Genomic DNA, 25,589 nt, shown 5'->3' with positions numbered 1-25,589 from the left:
ATATCGTGGAACGTTGCCTTGTAAAAAACCTCGTATTAGTGTTTCTAATGTTAAATGAAACGTAGGTAGTATTTACAGACAAATAAAGAAATGTAGGAGACATTTAATTGGTTCAGGGATCTCGCTTATCTGAGTAGTCAAATCATATCTTACCGGATTCATTATATGTAGTTTATCTTTACCAATACGTACTCAATGGACAAATCATATTAATGTATATAAACAGACGTCTTGAATCTTTGGAATAAGATTCAAATTCCTATAAAGAACATTTAACGTTTGCAGATACCTGTTTGAAACTATCTGGGATGTGTTCAATGCAGACTCCTCAATACTCCGATACATAATGGAACTAACCTTATCTCCGGAAGGTTGTGTTGTGCGTCGGACGCCAGGGCTTTCAATTCGTCAATCTCTGCCATTCGAGTTCACTAACTTTAGTAAGATTTAATCACCACTATCGAAAATCACCACTTAAAAGCACATTATTGATCAGAAACAATAGATTTAGATAGACGCACCGCAAACACTCGAAATGTTATAAATTCAAGCGTATTGGCTGGAACCTAACTGTGACCTAACAAGAGCACTTCCAATTTAAACTCCACCAACTGAATAGTTTTAGGACGCGTGCGAAGCTCGTTGAATGGAATTCGAAGAGGTCCTTTGCATCTATTGGGAAAGCGGATACTATTTCACCCCTGTTTTCGTAATGCATTATGAACATTATTGCATAAGTCACATGTTGTTTTATCAATAAAGCAAAATATGGCTCAACTCTTTAAATAGTAGATTGTGTCACAAGGGAGTGAAATTACGTATTTACGACGAGGGCGTACATTGCATCCTGAGCGTAGTGGAATCAAGTATTAACGCCCAAGGTGGAAATAATTTCGCTGCTATGTGCCACATACCTACTGCTTTTGACATCACCTATGAGGAAATTATTATGTATCAAAACATTATTTTAGCTAAAAAAATTTTATGGAAAATGTCCTAGATAAGAAAAGTGCTACTTTGGTCCTCCTAGCAGGGAGGAAAACTGCTACTTGATCTCTCCTAGCACGGAAGAAAAAGCCCTTTTCTGTATGCGTGATGTGAAAATTATATTTGCAGTTAGCATTTATATAATTACTATTGATATTGATCAAGCTATGAAGGAAGATAATTGGGATTTCCAGCATATTTTATGCGTAGTCCGAACGGAGTAGCCCCTTTCATGCACAGACGTGAGACAACAATTTAAAAAAAAATTTACCTATTTCGACTGCATTTCCTCTTAAGCTCAGCATAATACATTTCACACTTGCCGCGTCACCTCAGTTTCTGCTGCTGACGGTTTCGTATAGACCCCAATCTCGTGTCCGACGTGAAATAATGTACATCTAGCATTTTTTCCCGACCGCAACGGTGGTTACCTACGCTAGATTTAATTACTTTTGCTAATGTTGAAGCGGGGGATACTTTCGGGTGTATACCTATATACTATATCTCAACATTTGGAACGCTCTTTAGGTTCAGTACCCCTAGTGTAAATATATTCGACAGCGAAACGTGACGTACGCGTTTGCGTTAAGTGTCATTTTGTATGAGATTTTTGACTTTCCAAAACGTCCCGCTTGGCGCGCTGTTCAAAAACCCATACAAAATGAGATTTAACGCAAACGCGTACGTCACGTTTCGCTGTCGAAAATATTTACACTAGGGGTACAGATAATAATACTGTTATAGTCATAATTCGATTTTTTTTTTAAACCATTAAATTTAGTTAATTTTACAGTTTAGTTTGACTAAAAGTAAAGTTTAAGAATTACTGGTGTCAGATATTAATCCGAGTGGAATTTAATTCGGCAGAGATTCGAAACCGGACCCGGCACGTAGCACAACAAATATGATAGATTTATACATAGAACAAATAATAATTATATGGTAGCGTAAATCTCACCGGCTTAGGATAATATTTAAGTAATATCTAAGCCCTCTATTTATTCTTTACAGCTTACTTGTTTCAGGATATATGTTATTTACCTGTTTGTTTGTTTATTACAGACATGCGGCGTAGGTAGAGATGGTGAAGTGAGCGCGGCGAGATGGTGCCGTGTGTGGTAGCTGCGCTGCTCCTGGCCACGTCCGCGCGCGCCCTCGACATATGTAAGTGCATTTGTATGTCTAACCATATATATTTTTATGGGTAACTTAACCATTTTCCCATGTACCTACCTGCATATATAACGGGAAAAAGTTAAAACGTTCTCGCCCGCTGAAACCCGAGCGGTCTAAATTTCTTGAAAACAATTTCATTTGTTACGGCCAACTATTGCAACTGAATTTTTAATGGAACTTTATAAACCAACTGGTGTACACTTTTATTTGAAAGTTAGAACGTTTATCGACAATGGAACTTTATATTAGTTTAATTTGTTCACGGTAGTGCCTCGGCGTTTGAACTTCGCGCACATAAACACGTCACTTAAATGCTATCGAAAATTGAAGTTAGTGGCCCGTCCCACTTCGATGTCTGTGCATGGGCCGCTTTAATATTTAATTAGAAACTTCCCAGTTCCCGCTCTTGTGCTGGAAAGTTATATACGAACACCAAATACTTTAAGAGCTACGTTGCGCCGTCATATTTCAATGGAACTTGTAATGGAAACTTCTCGAATCATACTAATGCCAGCCCGGACACTTGGCGTGAATTGTGCGAGCTGCAATTCAATTGTTTTCAGGCAAGGATAGTGGGTACTGGTCCGTTTGATGAAACTTTAAGGCCTCTGTTTACTCTCTGAACTATGTCTCTGTTGTTCGTCACACACCAACTTCGAAGCTTGCATTTCTCGCGGATTGTGTATTTTTGTAATTATGATTGTTGTGGCTAGTTATGTAGTATTTCTGAGTTATGTTTATGTTTTAAGTAGGTAACTATCCATTTGTGGGCGCCCACACTTATATCATTACTGAATGCTTTAGTCGTTTTACCTTCATAATGGAATAATTACAAAGGAATAAATGATAAAATTAACGGAAGACGGAAGGATGTTTCCTGAGCACACACTCAGTTAATCACGGCTCTTGGCCTGTCAGGCATGAAATTAGCGTCACATTTAAAAGCTACTAAGCTTTTGACGGAGACATAAAAAAGGGGCCGTTATAACCCAGAGTTTTTCCCTATCGGAATCTGAAGCTTAGAGGCGCCGATGCCTATCGCCAGTACTGTTAACCCGTTCTCCGTCGTGTAGAACACAGTTTTGGCATGTTACTCACCTATTCGCTTAGTATGCATTGGCGGCGCCCGCGCACGCGTGTTCCTACCCAGTTCACGTGCCCGACCGGTTGTGACAATAGCGAAACGCGTCACGGGCGGCGTTTAAACGCTCCGAAACGGAAGCAAGTGGCCTGCCTTAAGTACAAACTAACACACACTTCAGTGACCACTTGTAGACTTTAGGTAGTTGGTATAAGGTGTACGCATGTTTAGTTGAATTTGTTTTATGGGCACTAGAGATTTTTTTATGTAATTCTCAGTACGCGTGACTTCGCCAAACTTCGCTTCTAAGGAATCGTAGGTTTGCCGATTGATTCAGTATCTTAGTGAGATCTGATATAGTAGAAGTTTTAGCTGCCGGTAACTTGCAGAAAACAATGCCAATGTAAAGTTTCTACTGAAATTCCGTGCGTCTGTACAAGTATATTTATGTAAAAAAGTAGTGTTTATTAGACAACTAAGCAGATCAGATGTGTCAAATTAAAGATGGCAATTTAGCATAGGAAATACTAATGCAAAGTTTTAAGTTACATTTGAGTAAGGTCCAATACGGACTCAATCTGCGGTTGCGTCAATTTTATCAAAAAAAGTTATGTGCTCCGTTGGTATACCGAACTGTTGTTTGTTGGTCAACTTCATCCTTATTTCTAAATCTCACATGGCGCTACCAGGATAATATCCCAATCTAAATCTAAAAATAAGTAATCTCTGCGTAAGCGTTTACAAAGTGCTCAAGTTTCCGATTGATTGGGCAGAGAGTAATCCGTTTATGATTGCTTCCTTTGTTCCCTAATCGTTAGTTGACAACACGCCGCCATTACTGCTCATTACGACTGCTTACATCGCTCAGTATGGACCAGTTTAAATCAATACTTATTACAATATTATAAAAACAAACATTTGTTTTAGATTAAATTAACCAACAGTGCTTCACTTAAGTGACATTCGACTTATTTCAATTTTAAGGTATTAAAACGATTTCCAGGTTGTTGAAAATTTATTCCAAAAAAAAACACTTTTTATGGATCAATGATTTTAACATAACTTGAAAACGACACTATTGATTTCGTGAATATTATAAATATATTTATGGCTTACGAAGACAAAATATTGATCTGCCAATACGTGCACTACTTTTTATATTAATGAGAGTTATAGACGAACCTTGGGGCCTAGCTAACATGACAATCGTACATCGGCAAACGCCAAGCGAAAAGAAAAAATGTATCTGTACGGCAAATGCTAAGAAAGGCCTATTTCCATACATTATTTAAGTTTTGATTGCCGTTTTCTACGAACGATTGTCATCTTGGTTCAGCCCCCTTATGATGCTCGCTTTAATGTTTTGATTTATTCCGAGCTGAGCAGACTTCGGGCGACCAGATATTGTACTATCATATAAACCCTGTTTGTTATCTATAATGGGGCCCATATTCATTTACGAAAGTTTCAGTTCGTACCCAAGTTTCTTTGAGATCAAAAGCTTAAACTGAAACTAGAAATATAGAAGCTGTAAATCAATTACTTCTAAGCAAATATTCGACCCGACTGTGTAGTTGGTGACATACAATATCCCAATTGAGTTATTTGGAGCGTCTTTGATTTCAGCATTTCCAGGCAATATGCTATAACCGAAACATCTACAACTAATACCGCAACTTGCCCGACCAATCGACCGGCACAACATTCGTCCAATCGATAATCGAATAAGTCCTTACAAAATTAAACATAATTGCTCAAATTACAATTATACGCCAGCGGTCATTATCTGCCTTCGTGTCACACAAACCTATAATAACCTGTATTGCCACGGGTATAAAAGTCACGGATTTACGAAGCATTATGCTTTTCGTGAGCTCTTTGACCTGTTTTATCGATTTTTCAACATTAAACATGTAATTACCTAACCTACCACCCTACATTAACCGTCACATCTGTACATCGAATAGTTTGAAAAGTAATTAAGGTTAAGCCACATAGGTATGGCCGCTATCGCCACCGAAATAATATGGCCGTACACATTTGTCGTGAAAGCCACTGAGCCTGAAAAATGGAAAAGGGGAAAACAATATGCTAACGACTCCTTGTACAATGAAAGTAATTAAAATAATAGTTCCAACGGTATCACGCGAAGTGTTTTAGTTCGAGAAAAAATTGGTTGGTTAGCGTGTGTAATGAGAAAGACCGGCATCGGTATCTAGGTAACCTCGTCGTCCGCTCCGGCGAAACCCTGATATTTATACGTGACAAAGCCAATATTGTAAGCGGTTTAAGTTGACACTCAATCGTTTTATGTAAAAAAGAATATGTATGCCTTTCGTGGATGGATATGAATGAGTAGCGAGTCGCCACCGCTGTTTATTATTCATTAGACGACTACATGTCACGCAAGAGTATAAGCACGCACAAGCTCTGAGCTTCTGAAACTTTCCCCACTCGACATTTATTTTTCGCTCACACAAATTACTTAAATGTTGCTTTACTCTAGTACGGTTTCCCTAATAAAGAATTAGGCGGTAAATTTGGTCGTAAAATAATTATATTTCAATCGCTGAGACGTCAGAAGCATGCGCACTTGCGAACCGCTGTTAGCAGAACGGTCGCGTAAACGGGGATCGTTTATTCGTCTTTATTAATATTCAAAACTGGCTTTATGACGTTTGCAATTTGTTTTCGAGCGCTGAGCAACAAGAGACTCTGCTTGAGTTAACGAGACACGCAACAAGCGAATTCTATTTGCATTTGACCTATAGACGATTGTCTTTTGTTCGTTTGAAGGGTACAAGGCAAAAGGGCCACAATGGATTCTTCCTCGGCTAGAAAAATGAAGACATTTTGTCATTTTGTAATGCGACGGCAACCGGAAAATGCTTCCAGCGTAGACAGTCTGAGAAGCCATTGTACGATTGTACGCTTGATTGATTACTTTATTAGCTCCCAGAGCCAGGCGAAGCTCAACAAAACGATCAAGCACAGAACTTGTTATATGGAATATTCTTTCTATCGACTACGCTTGCACTAGTTTGGTCGATTCCGGCGTGCTCCGTAATGTTTATTGTGGCGCGCACGTCGTTAGCGGCGCATTGAATAGTAACCCACAACGAGCCTTTGAGCTATTATAAATATGTAATTCGCATACCCATTATGCCACTACGCCATTCTTAAGTTAAAACTACATAAAGAAAACCTCATTAAGAATGTAGTATATCGCACGAACGCAAGAAAGGTGCTAGGGGGACGGCACGCGTTCTCTCTTGTTGTTCGGGAGCTCCGTTTGTGTTGTGATAGCGGGAGTGATAATTGTATGATATTTCACGCCGTATGCTCCCATTTGTATTTGTAATAGCTTCGTGCGGTTGTGCAACAGTTTTAAATTAAATTTTCGTCTATAGGCGTGCATCGCGCCGTACTTGAATGGAATGATGGATCGCCATTGTACATTAAGGCCGGGTCAAATAACGAGCGTTCAGCGTGCTCGGCGCTCAAGTAATAAATTAACTTTTTATTACACTAAATTTAGCTTAGCATTCGTAGCGTTTGCAACAAAGTTTCGAGTTTTAACAGCCTTATACAACAATGGCCAGATGCTTTCAATAAATCCGTCGTGCTTAGAGCGCGTTGCGTTAAAGTTGAATAGTCTTATAAAATACGATTCATAATATTTTGTTCTTGTATTAAAATGATGTAGCATACTCGTTTTGGTTTATTTAATCCTTAAAGCCATGGCGGCCGCGCGATTCCACCTGCGACCTTATAACAAGCTTTGTGGGTTCAAAGCAAGGCTCATCGAAATAAGTAAACTACGCGGAAGCACCCCACAGGACAGGCACCGAAGTGCCTCTCTCTCCCCACGTATCTCGCATCTCCCCTTTCGATTTGTTTACCGCGACACGCAAAAAACGATTTTATTCATATTCCACTGACAGATGATTCTTTATAGTTCATTCATCTATTTTTAAATATTGGCGTTCTCAAAAATAACCCCATTATAAGCTTTATAAGTTGTATTAGAAATTAATTGAATTGTGAATCTTGTTACGTTGCCGCTATGTTTATAGTTGTAATATGTAGTTGGTGACTACTGAAACATACTAATGATTAAAGTCTGATGTATCAAAAGTTGAAAATAATAGGTAGGTACTCGCTTGTTCTAATTCACGGGAGCAAAAGCTATTCTAGATCTCATAAAGAAACCGACACATCCTTTAGGGTCTATCTACCCTTATCTTGTTGCGGCGGTGTTATATTTCATGGATCATAATAAACGCGGGGTATTTCTCAAATGGGGCTGGGAACGACTATTTGTGTCCCTTGAGTACGTATGCTAAAAAATTGAAAAAGAATAAGGGATAGGTACTTACATCGATTGTTTTACATAGCGTACTAATATTATAACCTGTTGTCTAGCAAACTTATTAAGCAGTAAATAAGTGTTTGGCAACAATTTCATTTTTGGTACAAGCTTTTATCGCTGACTGTACTTTTTTTCCACAGGCAACTAATACTCATCGAGACAATTCTAAAAACCTCACACCAAAATTAGGTTGCGTTGTTTTCTCACAGAGTTCCTATGGCTACCTCCTGTCTCCATCATCAGATCAGCTTGATGGTACCATAATATTGCATTGTCACCCGATATACATATGTATGTATATGTATGCAAATTTTCTGCTTCATCGGAAACCGGGAAGTGGATCAAATTTAACTTGCAAGATTTGTCCCATACATACTAACAGGGCAAGTTAAAAAAAGCTTGTAAAAAGGCGCGTAAATCATAATATGCATGGGAGATCCTTCACCTACATTTTTCAAATTGACTGCCTTTTTCTGTTCAAAAAGTTGGCTAGCTAGACTAACTTAACATTCTAACGTAGTTTTTGCGCTAATCTTACTTTTACCACGGGGGCGTCATACAATTCAGAAATAATTTGGCTTAAATTTTCAAAACTGTCGCAAAATAGGTACGTACTTAAGCCATTGAGTATCGAGTTTTATGAAAACCCCGTTACTGAGGGCTATAGTTATAAATAACATTTTGTTAGTGCTGCTTCATGCTACATTCATGAACACATTAGTTGTTCGCTACCGCTTATGTCTTGACGACGACATTCCTATCTGAGACAGTCAGAAGTTATCAAACCGTGGCAGCTAATTAAATGACACGACATAACGTACATATAGTACATGTAACACATATGACTGTAGAGTTTGTTTGTCAGCGTACGTCGTACCTACCGCGCGGGAACCTTTCCCTAATTGACTAATAAACCCTCGCGGGACGCCGGGCCCTGTTGAGAATTTGCGTGTCAACTTGTAGCTTACATTAATTTGCTTTGCATTACAATAACATCTTGTGCTTATGCGAATTTTATGCGAATTGCGCAGCGCTATGTTACTGCATGCATTAACATTTAACAATGATCAACGGATACCCTTATTCACAAATCTCCGACAATCTTATTTTAATTAATTTTACATTGAAATGCGATTAACTTTATTTATAAATAAAGTTAATCGCGTTTGAATGTAAAATTTATATTTGTACTTCTTACAGACAATAACTATTCTAGATAACAGCAGCATGACACGAGTAAGTTTTATGTGTAAGGAAGCCGTAATAAATATTAAACTCGAAATCGTTTTGGTGTTTGGCGTAAGTATGAATATATAGGTAAAAAACTTAAGTAAGTCACCTGTTGTATGTAGTTGTGACGTGTTCGAATAGACAATACATGTTTAAAAGTCACACACAAACAAAACAAATGTCTATTCGAACACGTCACAACTACATACAACAGGTGACTTACTTAAGTTTTTTACCTATTCATATGTAAGTATGGATGTACATATTTACTTAGTAAAGTAACTTAATTTATTCATTGCTTTAAAAATTTAAAGCATTTTCGGTTATGGGATAAAGGTCCTCCTACATGTTCGTAGCTTGGCGGCAACTGCGCAACGATCACGTAGGGCAATAAAAATACTCCTTTGATAGAATATAATTTTATATTCACGCATTATTTGATCGATAACATTTTAGTATTCTTTGCTGAAGGAAAAGTCACGAAGGAATTAAATAGAACCAAAAGCAGCTAGCTCCCTATGTGTTATTGGTTTCATACATTGATACATAGATAGCATTTTTGCGATGGTCTCAAATGCACATATCTCATTAAAACAAATTCAAGCAAACGCACGTTCGTAAAATACCCTGGATAACTTCCTTACCCGCGTCTGGATCCTAAGCTGCATCCTTTGTCTTTTGAAAGAGTGCTCCAGCATGCAGCACATCCGGCTTAACAAGCATAATATAAAGATTCAACATTTTCCGGTACCGGCCGCTCTGAATTTTCCTAAATAACGAATGTGCTCGCCCGCTTCACCTAGAATTCCCCGCAGAAACCTTTATTAATAAATTTATACGCACTGAGTGCGCGGGTCACTCGTATCTAAAATTAATATTTGAATCCAATGGGCCTACAATCCAAAGGGTTGCCAAATAAGGGCAAGAGGGTGAGGTACCAACGCTCGGATCGACGACTAAATACTAGTTTCGAGAAACTGGTTGTTATTTTATATGATGACGCTTGATAATTGTAGGTAATTATATCTTATTGTAATGTAAAAGATATGCTTTGAATGCTGTACTCTTATTCTGCTCGGAAAAAAGCAACGCATTGTTTGCTTAACGTTTTAGGATTATCTTGTATTAACTGGTATAAATTATACCTGGATAATTGTACCCGATGTTTCTTCATGTATCTTGGTGAGTTTTTTCTACATAAATATGTCACCTCAAATTATCCGTCTCGTTCAATAACTAGCTCTGTCCCACGGTTTTTGCCTATCAAAACATTGCGTTTAGTGGAGATGCAGGATGCAATTCATGGAAATCAGTTGGAACTTTACGCCGCGAATGCTGGACAAACGCAAATAGAGAATCCCTTTAGTCAAGAAGGAGTCGTGAATAATATTTTTCATATGCTCTTAAAGTGGGTTATAGTTGCTGATCTATAAAGTGCGAAGAAAGTGATACGTTTCTGCTCTAGTGCAGAAAAGTGGTGTGTTCCCTTGTGTCCGTCCCATGAACAACTAGGTGGAAACAAATGGAAAAATATTCTCTATTTCTCCGCCTGGAACAATTGGTCAATAGAGTCTGTGCGGAAAGAGGAAGAGTCGTAGAATGTATGGGTTGCCTTATATTGCACGACTCTTCTCTTTCCGCACAGATTCTATTGTAATTTTACTGATCCCGTGTTGTTTTATCAAAAATGATGTAATGAATTATTTGTGATTTCTTTTGTTGAATTGTATTTTGATTATGATTGATTACATAAGGCATTGGTACCCAAAAGGCATACACTTGCATACATGAGCAAAGGCAATATGTGATACAGCCACACGTAAACGTTTTTACGACATTACTTGGGTTTTTAAAAGATATTTGGTATTATTCATGTAAATAAAATAATATATACTTAAGATAAAAAAAATGCTTATTCTACTTATTAAATTGTTTTTTTATGATATAATTATATAAATTGTCTAAAATAGTTTCATAATGTTGGCAGTATGAGTAATGTCGTTTACTTTAGAACGAAAAAGTAAGATGCAATCCCGCTGATTTTCATACTTTTTCATACTTTCATACTTTTGTTTTTCGTTGGGGACGATTTATATTCAAACATGCGAAGTCTTCGATTGCAAGTAGATCCTAAGGGAAAAAAACATGGCCGTAGGTCTATTTCTTTAATTATTGTTAGCGTGTATTGCTAACAAACTAACTCGACAGAAATGAGTGCCTTGCATCCCCCAATCTAATATAATATGCATCGACCTCTTTAGTTACCTACTTTTTTGCATTTTTGGGGCCTTTACGGTCTGAATATAAATATTTGTATATACGTAAACTGTAAATAAGCAACGTTATCTTCTTATTTTAATCTGTTCGATTTTCCAGTGCGTGCATGATTGATAGATGTGACGCTAACCGATAGCCTATATGGCTTCCAGCTCTGAGCACCGTGGGTATAAATTGCAATCTAATTGATAAAATTTTCTCGGTGGCATGCATTCTGGCCTACACTGATAGGATATATAAATAAGGCTATAAAGTCGTGTGTCATTATGAAGTTCCAAAGCTAGAACTTTTTTGTTGAGCACGACAGCGGTGACTGTGCGCTCTACCCTACTTAATTAAATGAGCAAACATCGGGCTAGCTATGTAAATAAGTTCTGTCCCACGCATTTTAAGAAAGGATTGGAACTCCGTCTGCGAGCGAATGTATTTTCCAACGTATTTTCTCACGAATTACTAGTTTCTCTTGGCTTAGCGAATTTATGGTGATGGCGAATATCTATATATGAACTCAGTGTTAATATTATGAATTTAAGATAAAAACATAATTCTAGAGGTTTACATCTCACATAAACATAGGCATTCTGGTAGAGAATGCCTCATGGCATTAAGTTCGCGTTTTGTACATTAAGTTTTTCTTTTGTGCAATAAAGTTTTAAATAAATAAACACAAATAGCATGAGAATTTTCAAATACACATCCTCATATTATTTTTTATCGGTACGAGGTAAATACTATGAAAAAAAAGCCTGATATGAATGCCTACGTAATGAATGTAACGATCCTCACCTGATATTGGCTGATGAAACTTCCGTACCTATATTCATGTTTACGCATCCGCAAACAAACGTTAGAAAATTTCAATTTACACCGCTTCAGTGATCGCACCCTTGAAAAATCAATAGATATTTATCTGCTAACCCAAACAGTAACAGTGAACATTAATATCAATCCTCACCGGGCGGCGGGCTGCACTCGAAATTTGAAAATACGGTCGCGTCGTCTCTTTCACTTAACTTTTCCATCGCTGGGGAGAGAGAGGAACGGCGGGGAGGACACGGTGTGCAGCCCCCGACACTCACACAGATAAATCTTTACTTGTGTGCGTGTTGTTGACGCCCTAATCATAATTAATAATTAGCGTGCTCATTCGAGAACGCTAAATATGGACCCGTTTCGTTTCCGTTCGGAGATGTTAACCTTTTGCCCACATCTTACTGATTTTAGTCGGTAGGTGTACAACATTTTTTTTAGCTACAACTAGATTTCCACTCGATCCGAGTTTTACGCCTGCGGAATCAACTTCTTGTCACTCGTTGCAATTAATAGTGACAGTCGCTGGATCACTTTTATGATTTTTTTAAATCCTAGTTTTAAGGCGTTCATATTGACGAAACATCCATTATTTTAATAATTATAAGCCCTTGCCACAATCTATCTACCAAGCTTGATAATATAACGTAGTAGGTACAAGATTTATTGTCGCCTGGCTGATGGGATAAAATAACATCAAAAAATAATCGCCCGCTTAATATCTTCATGCCCCAATTACGTACCTACTACATTTGGCAATTTTTTTTTTGTATTTAGACAGAATACAAGACAGCAATCTCTCGCTCTCGCTCTATTAGGTACTTTGTTTTGTTATATTAAACATTAAGGTTAATACGGTAATATTTATTAAGATAATTTTAAATATTTTCTGTGTTGGGTGTTGTTACATTAACAAAATAACAAAAAAACGGTCCACATGTCCAACACCCCACACTTTCCAGCAACATCACAAATGCTGTAGTCATAAAGTGTCTAAAGTACACATTGCGTCAGGATTTTCCCACACCGTATATCACGCTGTTATGTCTACACCCTACATCATTATGCTATTAGCCCTTTTCCTCTTCAACACTAAAACTTAATAAGCACTAATGAACTGTCACCGTTATGCACTCCTAGGTAACTTCGCGTAATTCTCTTGGGCTCCTATAAATTCTACCATGTGTCATGACGCCCCAGGTCTCCATAACATTTACTAAAACCTCATTTCTAATACACTTACCTACAAACAGCATGCTATTATTCAGAGATGCTTCCCTTACGAGATTTTGTTATTAGGCAATCTTATAGAAATTAAATATTCACGCTGATATACGGTTTAAGAAGCATTTTTATGTTCCCATTTGTCTGTTTTCGGATTCTTCCATATTACGTATATTTTTTAAATTTTAATTTTTGAGATTGCTCTTTACGTTTATTTTGATACAGGCACTCGTAAAAAGGCCAGAAGCGAATATAGTTGTCGCAAGGGTTATGGTTTCACTTTTAACTTTGAGTGAGCAGACATCATTGCCGATACACGTGATACAAAAATGCATTTATACTGAAAGAATTGCGGTTTACAAAATCTAATGCTTTGATGGAGTGACAAACGCTAAAGGTTTGGTAATCAAGAAGCGCCATTTATCTAATATTATTTCTAAAACACATTACATTAACCGTCCAGTACACATTTTCATGGAAAGAATCCTAGTACTACGCAGTCTAGTACTTTTTAGATTGACAGTAGCCTTTCACGCTCTGAATACACTAAAAAGGCCACCCGTCCACCGACGAAACGGAGAAGGTTGAAAACGTACAACAATGCTAATTAAAATTGCGGCACGCGATTGACGTCCAGGAATGTTATTCTACTAGCTCATTGATCGCAGGTTAAATAAATCAAACCAGTACAAGCGAGCTTTAAGATTACGTACGGTCGTAGGCCTCAGTTAAAATGGTTATCTCCAACGTTCGGCTTGCTGGCATTCGAGAAGCACCCTCTCTTTTCCCCCAACGCTGACATGCAAGGGAGGAAAGAGCGCATTAACGGGTAAAAGCTAGCCGGGATGGTAACACTGAATTATAAAGATGCCACTCACAGCTCCCATCGTCCAGTACGAAACAAAGCCCTACTCTGCCAATACATGGGCCTGACGCCGCATCCGATAAGACAACCCACTGTCGATGGCAGTTTAACATCGAAACGGAACTCTACGATACCCCACCAAAAAAAATTCATAGTGTAACGTTATTGAGATTAAAGTTTTCGGTGGTTCCAATGCTACAGAAATGTGACCGACAATTATACGAGTATATACTCTATTAAAGTGCTAGTACACCATATACGTCAAGGCTTATGTCATCTCATTTGGTAGTTTAAGTGCGATCATTTTTTTACTTGTAAAGAAACCTGTATATGCAATATTAACGACTGACTGGATTTAAATAAATTTTGAGCATGGTTATATTATTAACATATTTATACTCAACACCTGTTATTAACCTGAAATTAGGTAAGAATTGAATACGAATAATACGATCAGAGCGCCAAATCTCCTCAATGATACTAAAAGTTGAACGTCGACTTATTGACTCTTAAACTACCTAACTAAATAGAATGCGAAAATACTCTGCGATTCGTTATTTGGCATAACATCGGCGAATAGATAATTTCAGTTTAACATAACCCTTTTTGTTACTATATTTACGAGCACAGTCGTACTGATAGAAATCTAGAATAAATAAAACTTGCAAGTGTCGAGCATCATTGTCCCCAAAAATACAGAATCATTATCATGCTTGTTGGATATTTGAATAGTTTCATATCTAATTTCCCCGAAATTCAAGTTGAATATTCAGATGGCTGGCGGCTTTACCCGGGCCGCTTCGTGCCGTTCGAATCAAAGCATAGTTTCCTTTGCCACTGGCATTACTTGAAAGCTTGTTGTCTACCTATACGGTTACATTGCGAAAATAGCGAAAAGCGACTTGTGTTCTATATAGTGCATACCTACTCTAGTTTATTGGGTGGGCACCGATTTTGATGCAGTAGACCGGTGCCACAGGTAGAGTGGTAGGACTTTAATACATTACACTTACAGCAATAGAAATGGGGCAAAGATATATTACAGGACAAATATACGTTCTATTACATAGTAACCGGTTGCAGTCTGTAGCGAAAATATGTCTAGTTGGTCGCAGTTAGTTCAATAGGTTTTAGTTTAATTTAGGTTTAGATTTTGGTGTTTATTTAACTATGTACTAATCTTAAAATAAATCATATAGTAAATATAATTGAAAACTGCTTTCTTAAACCTATTCGTATAGTCAGCAGCAGAAGTAGCTATTAGTGCGTTATGTTTTAAAAAAGCGGCCAAGTGCGAGTCGGACTTGTCCATGAAGGGTTCCGTAACATTTATGACGTATTAAAGAAAACTACTTACTAGATCTCGTTCAAACCAATTTTCGGTGGAAGTTTGCATGGTAATGTACATCATATATATTGTTTAGTTTTATCATTCTGTTATTTTAGAAGTTACAGGGGGGGGGGGGGGCACATTTTACCACTTTGGAAGTGTCTCTCGCGCAAACGTTTCAGTTTAGAAAGAAATGATATTAGAAACCTCAATGTCATTTTTGAAGACCTATCCATAGATACCCCACACGTAAGGGTTTGATTTAAAAAAAAAATTGAGTTTCAGTTCTAAGTATGGGGAACCCCCAAAATTTATTGTTATTTTTTCTATTTTTGTGTGAAAATCTTAATGCAGTTCACAGAATACATCTACTTACCAAGTTTCAAAAGTATTAGTTCTTATAGTTTCGGAAAAAAGTGGCTGTGACATACGGACGGATAGACAGACAGACATGACGAATCCATAAGGGTGCCGCTTTTTGCCATTTGGCTACGGGACCCTAAAAACCGACCAAGTGCGGTTCCGTACAAACCTTTTTCGCAATTTTTCCTTTATCTGTGCTATAAGACGTTGCGTCGTACCAAATTTCAAGATTCTGAGTTCACGGCAAGTACCCTGTAGGTTTTGATTCCCTTGCGAGTGTCGAAAATTTGCGGAAATTTGCGGCATAAACGGCTGTATCTTTTGATTGCGTTGGCCAGGGACAGTAGACTTGAGTATTTGATATAAATTCCGGCTTGATACCTCCACGCATTCCTGAGAAAAAAGAGTCGTGACAGACAGACAGACAGACGAACGGACATCAAAGTGATCTTATAAGGGTTCCGTTTTTTCCTTTCGAGATACGAAACCCTAAAACAACCGACCAAGTGCGAGTCGGACTTGCACAGGAAGGGTTCCGTACCATTATCTATAAAAATGATCACCCATCCAAGTACTGACCCCGCCCGACGTTGCATAACTTCGGCGATTGGATGAGAACCTCGAGATTGGAAAGAAATATTTATTTGATTCTGTTTTTAGTGTTTGTTGTTATAGCGGCAACATAAATACATCATCTGTAGAAATTTCAACTGCCTAGATATCACGGTTCATGAGATACAGCCTGGTGACAGACGGACGGACGGACAGCGGAGTCTCAGTAATAGGGTTCCGTTTGACTCTTTGGTTACGGAACCCTAAAAATGATCTTGATACGCTATTGTTGTCATTAAAATAATAAACTAGCGCTCGGATCGTTTTGGACAACTCGCCCGGACTCACTGACGGTGTACACTTCTTTGGTTTGGTAGATTTAAAATATATCACTATCACCCGCCGAAGGCACCCTTTGTTACTTTATATGCATGTATAATAAACTATCATGTTTATTATAATAATTACTTAAAGCTTAGTCATGCAAGCACGTAAAGCATGTCGATTAATTTGACAGTGCAGGCCAGCGCTATACATATGTAAGGGTCAGCGACACATAGCCCCCGGCTCCCGTACGTCCCATCGCGTTAATGATTTACGTCCTACCTACATGAGCTGCGCTGAAATGTCATCAAAGTTCCCGTGCCCCGGGTAAATTGTTTATGGAATAGGGTGAACTCGGACAATTCCGTGGTACAATGCCTGTATGTCTTAGAGTTTGGCATCGAGTTTACCTTTCGTTCCGAAAAGTGATAAAACACCTAATTTGGAACATTTCGTAAAGATAAAGTGTTTATTGTATGTATTTTAGCAATATTTTTTGCTGTCACATTTTATTTAGGTAACTTGTCTTTGTGAAAATATGTTATATAGTATCACTAATTTAAGCTGATTCCGCATTTTTATTACAGGTGGCAAGGCTTAGAATTAGATAATCCCGGTTATGTATTTGGATAGCGAGTACCGAGAGCACACCCTACTCAGAATAATTGTTCTTTACAAGCTTTTATTTAGATTCACCCGTCCCGTTGTCTATGGGTCTGCAATCAAATATTGCGACAAATTTGACCCATTACCCTGTTTCCGATGAAGCTTAAACTTTGCATATGTAAGTTAGTTGGCAATGCAATATTATGGTACCATCGAGCTGATCTGATAATGGAGACAGGAGGTGGCCATAACAACTCGGCGATAAAACAACGCAATTAGATTGTACTTGAAGTTGTTAGAATTGTCTAGATAAGTATAGTAATTCCCTGTGGGAAGAAAAGTACAGTCAGCGATAAAAGCTAGTACCAAAAATTATATAAACTTATTTTACTATTCATCATTCATCAGCAAAACAAATTATTTTACAAAAAAACCCTCCATAACTTTGAGTGAATATCCATATATATACTCATGTGCACGTACAGAAACGCCTGATTTTAATTCTGTATAAAATTATAGGACTGTTTCTGTCTATACTTTCTACCATGAATTGTATCACGCAATTATCTGAACTTACCCTATATGTCCCTCGCTCTCACCAGCTCCGCCCCGCTAATTATATACTAGTTGTCCCTTCCTGGCAACATAAAGACTTAACTGACCGGCTGTTTGTATATCGATAAGGCTTTTCGTGTCGGGAGAGTTGGAACGGAAGCGTCCAGGAACTGATAGGTTAAGATGTTCCTAAGATATTGGTAGTAAACAGCGTAGGTGTAGGTTTCTGTTATGCTTATGGTGTGAACTTTTGCGTTGTTTAGGTGTTTTGTATAGTACAGTTAGAAAAGTAATGCTTCTCCCGCTCGAGCTCCTTATTTACGGGTGGTGTTCTCAAGGCTCTTAGAGAATGTTGGTGCGTACTTATTTGATTTCCACCTTACAGAAAACTACCTACTTATAGTGTTGTGTTTCTGCCGGTGAGTAAGGTTGCCAGAGCTCAACGAGGGGGGGGGGGGGGTTAGGTTAGGCAACGCGCATGTAACTCCTCTGGAGTCGCAGGCGTACATAGGCTACGGAGACTGCTTACCATCAGGCGGGCCGTATGCTTGTTTGCCACCGAGTATAAAAAAAAAACTTTGCTTTAAGAATATGTATCAAGAAACTTGTCTCTGTTTTAATGAATAGAGAGTATTAAAGATGTTGCAATCTTTTAATGTATAGTCAAGGTGGTTGTGGTTATCAAACGCCTTTAATATCTTGATATTTATTACGACATCGTATTTTTTCTGCACTTCTCAGAAGGAATTTGGTATTACTAAAGTTTCTAATAACTAGGACAACTAGGTAGGTACCTACCAGTTCAACAAGCCTTTGAGTAACAAACTTTACAAAACTTGTACTAGTTATGTTTAATTTCGAATCCCAGCTTTTGAAATAGTACCCATAAAAATATGAAGTTCAGAAGTTGTTATGTTTCTTTTCTTGACTTTTACAAAATTGAATTGAAATGTTTTTCTATCAAATTGAAAGATTTTCAAACAAGATTGTATTCAGTCTTTAAAAAAATAATAAGGTAGTTAAACATAGACACAATTTCCAAGGAATGTAGAGAGCAACTTATACGAGTAAGTTCGAGTAGCCATATATTTTCGTGCATATCATATTACGTCAAGCATTCGATTTGATACAATTTAATGTAAATCTGCACCTTCATACAATACAAACAGCGTGCCATCAATTAAATATAGGTACCTACTTATATTATACCTCTTTAGGGCATTTGCATGTCATACAAGACCTATCAAATAATATGATGTTAATGTACCAAGTATATATAATTTTACAATTGGAATTTCTAAAAGTACTTAGACATTTCTGCCACAGCCTCAGCCTAACTCACTTAATTTATATAATACCTTTAGTTGAAAGAATGATTTTTTGTAGTAGTTTCAGTACAAAACTATGTAGCGGCAAACAAATGGTTGTTTAAATTTATAAATACTTACATATGTACCTAAACAAATGAACTTGACCAAATTACAAGCATAAGGCTGTTTTTCAATTTTGACTACGGAACCGTAAAACTGCTGAATTTACAGCCATTGCCGACCGTCCGTCCCTCGTCCAGGGTAACCATTCCACCGCACTAAATGGTTACGACGTAACTTGATTACGCACTCTTACTATCATTAGATGGCGGAGCTTGATGAGATAGCATTTTATCTAACTAATGACAATGAACATGGTTGCAGAAGGTCTTACATGGTGGCCTTAAATAATCCCTACTCTCAACTCTAAAGGTTCGCCCGTAACCCCTTTCCCATTACCAGCCTTTAACCTTTATGAAATATTCTGATGCTGAGTCTGACGGCGCCTATTAATACTATATTTTAGCTTTATTGCAAAACGGCACGACACATTAATAATAAAGTAGTTCTGTTAGTAATTACACGGTGAACAACGTGGCAGCGCAGTCTACTTAAAATATCGATCGACGCTGTTCGACAAAAAATCCAACGATGCTTTTCACTCCGCTGGCGAGCTTTTAGCAACGCCTCAAATAAGCCATGAAGCCTAGAGAACGGAAGTTTTGCAGACAGGTAGCACTTTCTCGGAGCGTACCTTGAGCCTGGCTTGGCCTAGAGAATACCTCCTGCGGTACACATTTTTATTTTGCCTTCTCTCATGAATTTACTGAAATTTAAGCTGATTATTCACGGCCCCCGTGAGAGACTACAAAATGGATCACTGAAGAGTGGTTTACCTCGCCAAGTTAATTTATTCGCGATCTATCGCTCAGCGAAGTCTGGGCATTGTTGGGGAAACTCCTTGTCTCGAATAGTGTATTAACAATTTAACCGTTCGAAGCTCGTCTAGCGAGAGAATACTAAGTGACTTTCTGTGGAAGAACACCTCCTTACCTGAGGCGGGAATGTGTTAGGTCATACATAGGAAATAATATTGCTTTCAAGGGACTCATGAGGACGCGCGATTTGTGTTGTGACATATGTGGTTAGATGTTGCTGTCTGCTCGAAATTCGCAAGCTTACATAGCGAGTATATCCCCTGACACTTTATTATAACAGGTGCAAACCTGTGATATAGTTCGTGTCATCCGCGATGACGCGCAGATTAGTTAAATCTAACCTTTAATAACATGACATTACGAGTCAAGGCACGCGTCGTCGTGAATGACACGATATATAATTTAGCAATCGTTACTCAGCCATTACTCAATTATCGCAGTGGATCTGTAACAAATATAGGTTTTCATATTCTGGCCCGTATGACGGTAGTTACATCCAAAGTAAAGAGGGAAGCCAAATCGTTTTCGCAAGAGGTGCCAAGTACCATTTGCCTCAACATTGCAAGATTAAACAATGTATAATTTTGCTTTACTAGCATGATAAGTAAGTAGCTTTAGATAATATAAAAAAACCAGTACCTATTGCGTATATTGAATACGAACTTACATGACTGCATATTTTTCAAACTGTTCAAAACTAGCCGTTCAAGATAACCAATATTGCCTTGTGTCATAAAAATGAATCTAGTGTCGTTTCTCACTTTTCTGTTAACAAGAATTATTATCGCAACGTTTGTCGTTGTCAACAATGTTTACATGTGCGCATTATTAATTATAATATAAAGGACACTTTATGATGGTGTTTGCCGAGGTTAATTTTGGATCCTAGCGATCCCATTTCAAAGGTGCCTTCATCTTTTCGTTTCGGTACGTTTAATCTATTTTTAACATATTATTTATAAGTTGATTCTCTATTTAACACTTATATATATTAATCTAAGGGTGAGGCATTATTATTTAAAAGTACAGTTTTGGGCCCTCTTTAACACTAGCAGGATATTACGGCCCGCAAAAAAATTAAAATTTTGACAATAATAACAGATTTAATCGTGTTAACTTTAAAGTTATACAAAAAACAATATTTGGTATCTTCAAAACAGGAGGATATTTTAAATTAGTGGAAATAATTCGCTTTGGGCCTTATTTTACGTAGGACAAAAGAAATAATCTATTTTATTCGAAAATATTAGGCTGAAACTAAACACACACACTATACTACACATTCGTTAGTTACAGCTCTTTGAACCCTAACTTTTAAAGAAAAATAAATAAAAGCGCGAATTATTTTTCACTTAACGTAATTTTTATTGACCTTTGATCTTTGACCTTTCTAAAGAATCAATACGTCTAATACCATTGAGGTTACAATTATACTTTTGTAAGCCAGTAAGAACTTATAACATATCAAGTCGGCCTGACTTTCTTACCAACACAAGAAGTTCAAGACTAATACAGAATATTTAGTATAAAAATAGACATAAAATTATATTTTTTTCCTACTTCATACAGATGACTTCTGTTTGCAGTTTTGCACCCATATAAATCAACGCCGAATAAATAAGAAACTCGATAAAAACAACTTTGTTTCCGTAAAAATATCATCAAGCGCACCCGCAAACTCCCTTTCTGACTGTATGGATGCTACTGAAAAAATAGCGGCGCGTGTGAAGTCAAGCGTTGTTGGCAGCTCGTTTTATCTGCTACTTTTATGTGTGCATAATTTGTAGCACAAAATCACACTAGTCCATCTGCTAATTTTGAATGCTGGGCCTTGTTACCCGTCCGGCCTTATATGCCTTATCTACCTCAGATTTAATGTCAGTTTAAAAATGTAATTTTTTATTCGTATTTATTTTTAGATATGTACTAACTAGTAGTAAGTTATTGTGTGAAAGAGGATATGAGAAAGAAAGGAGTGAGTGCTGAGGTGACGAAAGATAGAGGAGAATGGAAGAGAAGAACATGTTGTGCCGACCCCACATAACGTGGGATAAGGGCAGGAGGAAGAGTAAGTTATTTAGTATAAAAGTAATTCAGACACTTGGAGAGACTTTACACCTCGAATTATTATTAGAACTCTGACATTGGGGACCTTTTACATCTCCAAATTTAATGTATTATCAACCAGAGGCTATATACATCTCTGTTGTTAGTAGTAATAATTTATTTTAAGATTATCATAATGTGATATTTATTTACACAGCTATACTGGCTGTTGTATTTATAAATGTTGCTATGTATTTTTCATGACACTATATGATGTTACTATAAATGTTATACCTTTAAACGAGCAATTCTTGTATATATATATAGGTATATATATATATATATATACCGTTTCCGAGATCCCCGAAATATATATATATATATATATATATATATATATATTTCGGGGATCTCGGAAACGGTTCTAACGCTTTCGATGAGATTTTCTATATGGAGGTTTTCGGAGGCGAAAAATCGATCTAGCGAGGTCTTATCTCAGGGAAAACGCGCATTTCTGAGTTTTTATATGTTTTCCGAGCAAAGAGCATACGGTTTCCCAGATATTTTTGTATTGAATTGTAAAAAAGCCCTTGAAGGCTACTTGAAAATATTTTTTTGAATTCTCCTCTTAAACCTACAGGCAGTGTTGGCCGAACGTTAATTGCTATTAACCATTACAAATTGAACCGTAAACCATAAAGGACGGTTACAGTTTACGGTTCAATTTGAAATGGTAAAGGTCAATTGCATTAACGATCAAAAGGTTCCTTAGATAGAGATTGCACTGTACTGCGTATCCATCTTTTTTCTCGGACGTAGCTATAAATAGCTTCCAATCCGTTCGTGGTGCATGCAGTAGGTTCAGCCAGCAGAGTTTTTGAAAAATCGTAGCGCTATTATAGAGCACAATTGCAAATTTAATTAGCATTCGTGAAGACTTTCTCTAGTAACTTCATCGATCCGAAACCTGATGTCTTGACTTTCACTCAATAGAAAAAAAAACGGTCAAGTGCGAGTTAAGTTAACTCGCGCACCGAGGGTTCCTTACGAACTTTCAATTATCTCATGTAAAAATAAACACGAAAGGCTTTTGACCAGAAGTATACTAAGCATAATTGTGAACAGCGCCATTTTTGCCCCCTCTTTATATTTTGCATATTCTATAGTTAATAAAGAAAAAAAAATTCATTTTCATTGTATCTGGGAAGCGACAAAGTGGGACTTTTAAGTAGGTATACCCTGAACACTTCATAGGAGAACAATTGCCCTAAAGAGCATTCAAGTAACTAATTACTTAGTCTGGCGAACTATTTCGTTAGTAGAAAAGCAGCAAATTTTAAACGTGTAGGCGCGGAGGGGAACAAACCAAATTATTTTATTAAAATATTTTGATTTGTTCCCAAAGTTATATTAATGGAGTTTTCCGCTTAGTAAAGCTATGATAATTGAGTTGTATTTTGTTCGCAGCTCAATGCATCGCGCCCCTGGGCATGCAGAGCGGGCTCATACCGGACAAGGACCTGAGCGCCAGCTCGTCGTTCAACGACGGGAATGTGGGACCACAAAATGGAAGGTAAACCAACTGTCGCCCCTGTTTCACCACTTTCATCTGACAATGACCACTGATAATGTATATGTGATATGTATTGAAGCGTATTAATCCTTACTACCAGACCCGGAAATATATAGAAAATTGACAGTGTCGGCCAACATCGAAAGATCGAAAAACGTTATCTGCTTCTCTATTGCTCTTGCATATTCGAGGGATAGACGGGCAGATAAAGAAATTCCAAATTTATTGTTTTTAGAAGTTTCACCATTAGACAGTGTCTAAGGGCCAGTTGCACCAATGATACTTGACAGACTAGTAACGTCAGCAGAGAACTATGAAACTTCACATACAATCAAATTTTGCGAACACTTTAACGGTAACTGACAAGTTGATCCAACCGACCCTAAGTCCAACGATTACCGAGAAGTTGATTGAGCTAAGCGAGTTTTCGTAGCTGTTAAAGAGCTCTCGTCTAAAGTTACTCTTTAGTTCCAACAGTGGCTAACGATTAATATATTATGGATCAACGTTCTATATATATGTAGGTCATCAAAAAAACATACTCTCGCTACCGAAACTATTGCAATAATCTTATAAAAAAATTAAAAAGAAAGTATGAAAGAGAACTCCTGATTAAATCTGTAAATGATAATAAACTGCTCTGGAAAAATATAAAAAATCTAACATATACTAACAAGTGTAATAAAGTTAATGTAGAGCTATCAAATGTTAAAAACACTCCTACTGAATCAGCCAACTACATAAATAAATACTTTGCCAATATTGGGAAAGAGCTAGCCCAACAATTTGCCGCAAACCCTCAAAACGATCTGATCCTGTACCTCGATCGCCTCCCTACACAATCTAACTCATTTGTATTATTACCCACCACACTAGACGAAGTTCATAATACTCTGATAAATCTTAAAACTAGCAGCGCCCCTGGCTGGGATAACATATCTAACGGTTTTTTAAAATATATATCTAAGGAAGTAATACCCATCATAACGCATTTGGTAAACCTTAGCTTCAGCCAAGGTATTTTCCCAAAATCTCTTAAGAAGTCCCTAATCACCCCAGTGTATAAGAGTGGAGACAAAGAAAACATCAGTAATTATAGGCCGATCTCAGTCCTACCCGCAATTTCAAAGATTATGGAAAAGCTTCTTAATAACCGACTGTTAGGCTTCTTAAATAGGTATAACCTACTATCGGCCGCCCAATTCGGCTTCAGGCGCGGTATGTCCACGGAAGACGCAATAACTGCCCTCACATCTCTTGTAGTTGAAAACCTGGATATGCAAAATAAGTCCATAGCTGTCTTTCTGGACCTAAAAAAAGCGTTCGACACCGTCTCTATTCCTATTCTCTTAAGAAAACTTCAAAAAATCGGTGTTAGGGGAACGCCACTCTCCTTATTTAAAAACTATCTAACAGAAAGGAAGCAGCGGGTAAAACTCTCACAACACACCAGTGAGGAAGAGGAAGTCTCTTACGGTGTACCGCAGGGAAGCGTTTTGGGTCCTACGTTATTCCTGGTTTACATTAATGACCTGTGTAACATGTCTATCCCTAATGCAAAACTATTCTCTTATGCTGATGATACTGCGATTGTCTTCACAGGTAGTTCATGGGACGATGTCAAAATCAGCGCCGAACTTGGAATGGCTGATATCTCGAAATGGTTAAGAATGAACCTACTGACTCTTAACACCAGTAAAACTAAATGTATGTGTTTTAGTATCACAAGTTGTACTCAACCAACTGGGAATATGGATTTAAAAATACACGACTCTCAACTCTGTGATATGGCTCATTGTGTCTGCCCATCTATTGAAAAAATCTCCCAAATTAAGTACCTGGGAGTTCAATTAGATGAGCATTTAAATTGGTACTCACATATTGATCAGGTCGTCAATAGAATTAGAAAGCTGCTCTGGATATTTAGGACGCTAAGACACGTTGTACCTATGACAATAACAACAATACAA

At 37.5% G+C, this 25,589-nt stretch overlaps 1 protein-coding gene across 4 annotated transcripts in view; it reads left to right on the top strand.

Moving 5' to 3' along the window:
* The window catches only part of LOC133527027 (discoidin domain-containing receptor tyrosine kinase B-like), a 103,800-nt gene that overhangs the window by 23,601 nt on the left and 54,610 nt on the right, over positions 1-25,589 (top strand). For all 4 annotated transcript variants that reach the window (XM_061863943.1, XM_061864131.1, XM_061864061.1 and 1 more), the window contains exons 2-3: positions 2,050-2,151; positions 23,514-23,619. In XM_061863943.1, coding sequence (XP_061719927.1) covers positions 2,091-2,151; positions 23,514-23,619 — 167 coding nt within the window. In that variant the 5' untranslated portion in view covers positions 2,050-2,090. The remainder of the gene's footprint in view (positions 1-2,049; positions 2,152-23,513; positions 23,620-25,589) is intronic.

This window comes from Cydia pomonella, chromosome 1, assembly GCF_033807575.1.
Source record: "Cydia pomonella isolate Wapato2018A chromosome 1, ilCydPomo1, whole genome shotgun sequence".
Taxonomy (NCBI): domain Eukaryota; kingdom Metazoa; phylum Arthropoda; class Insecta; order Lepidoptera; family Tortricidae; genus Cydia; species Cydia pomonella.
Note: the sequence above shows the minus strand (reverse complement) of the source record. Positions and strands in the feature narration are given on the sequence as shown.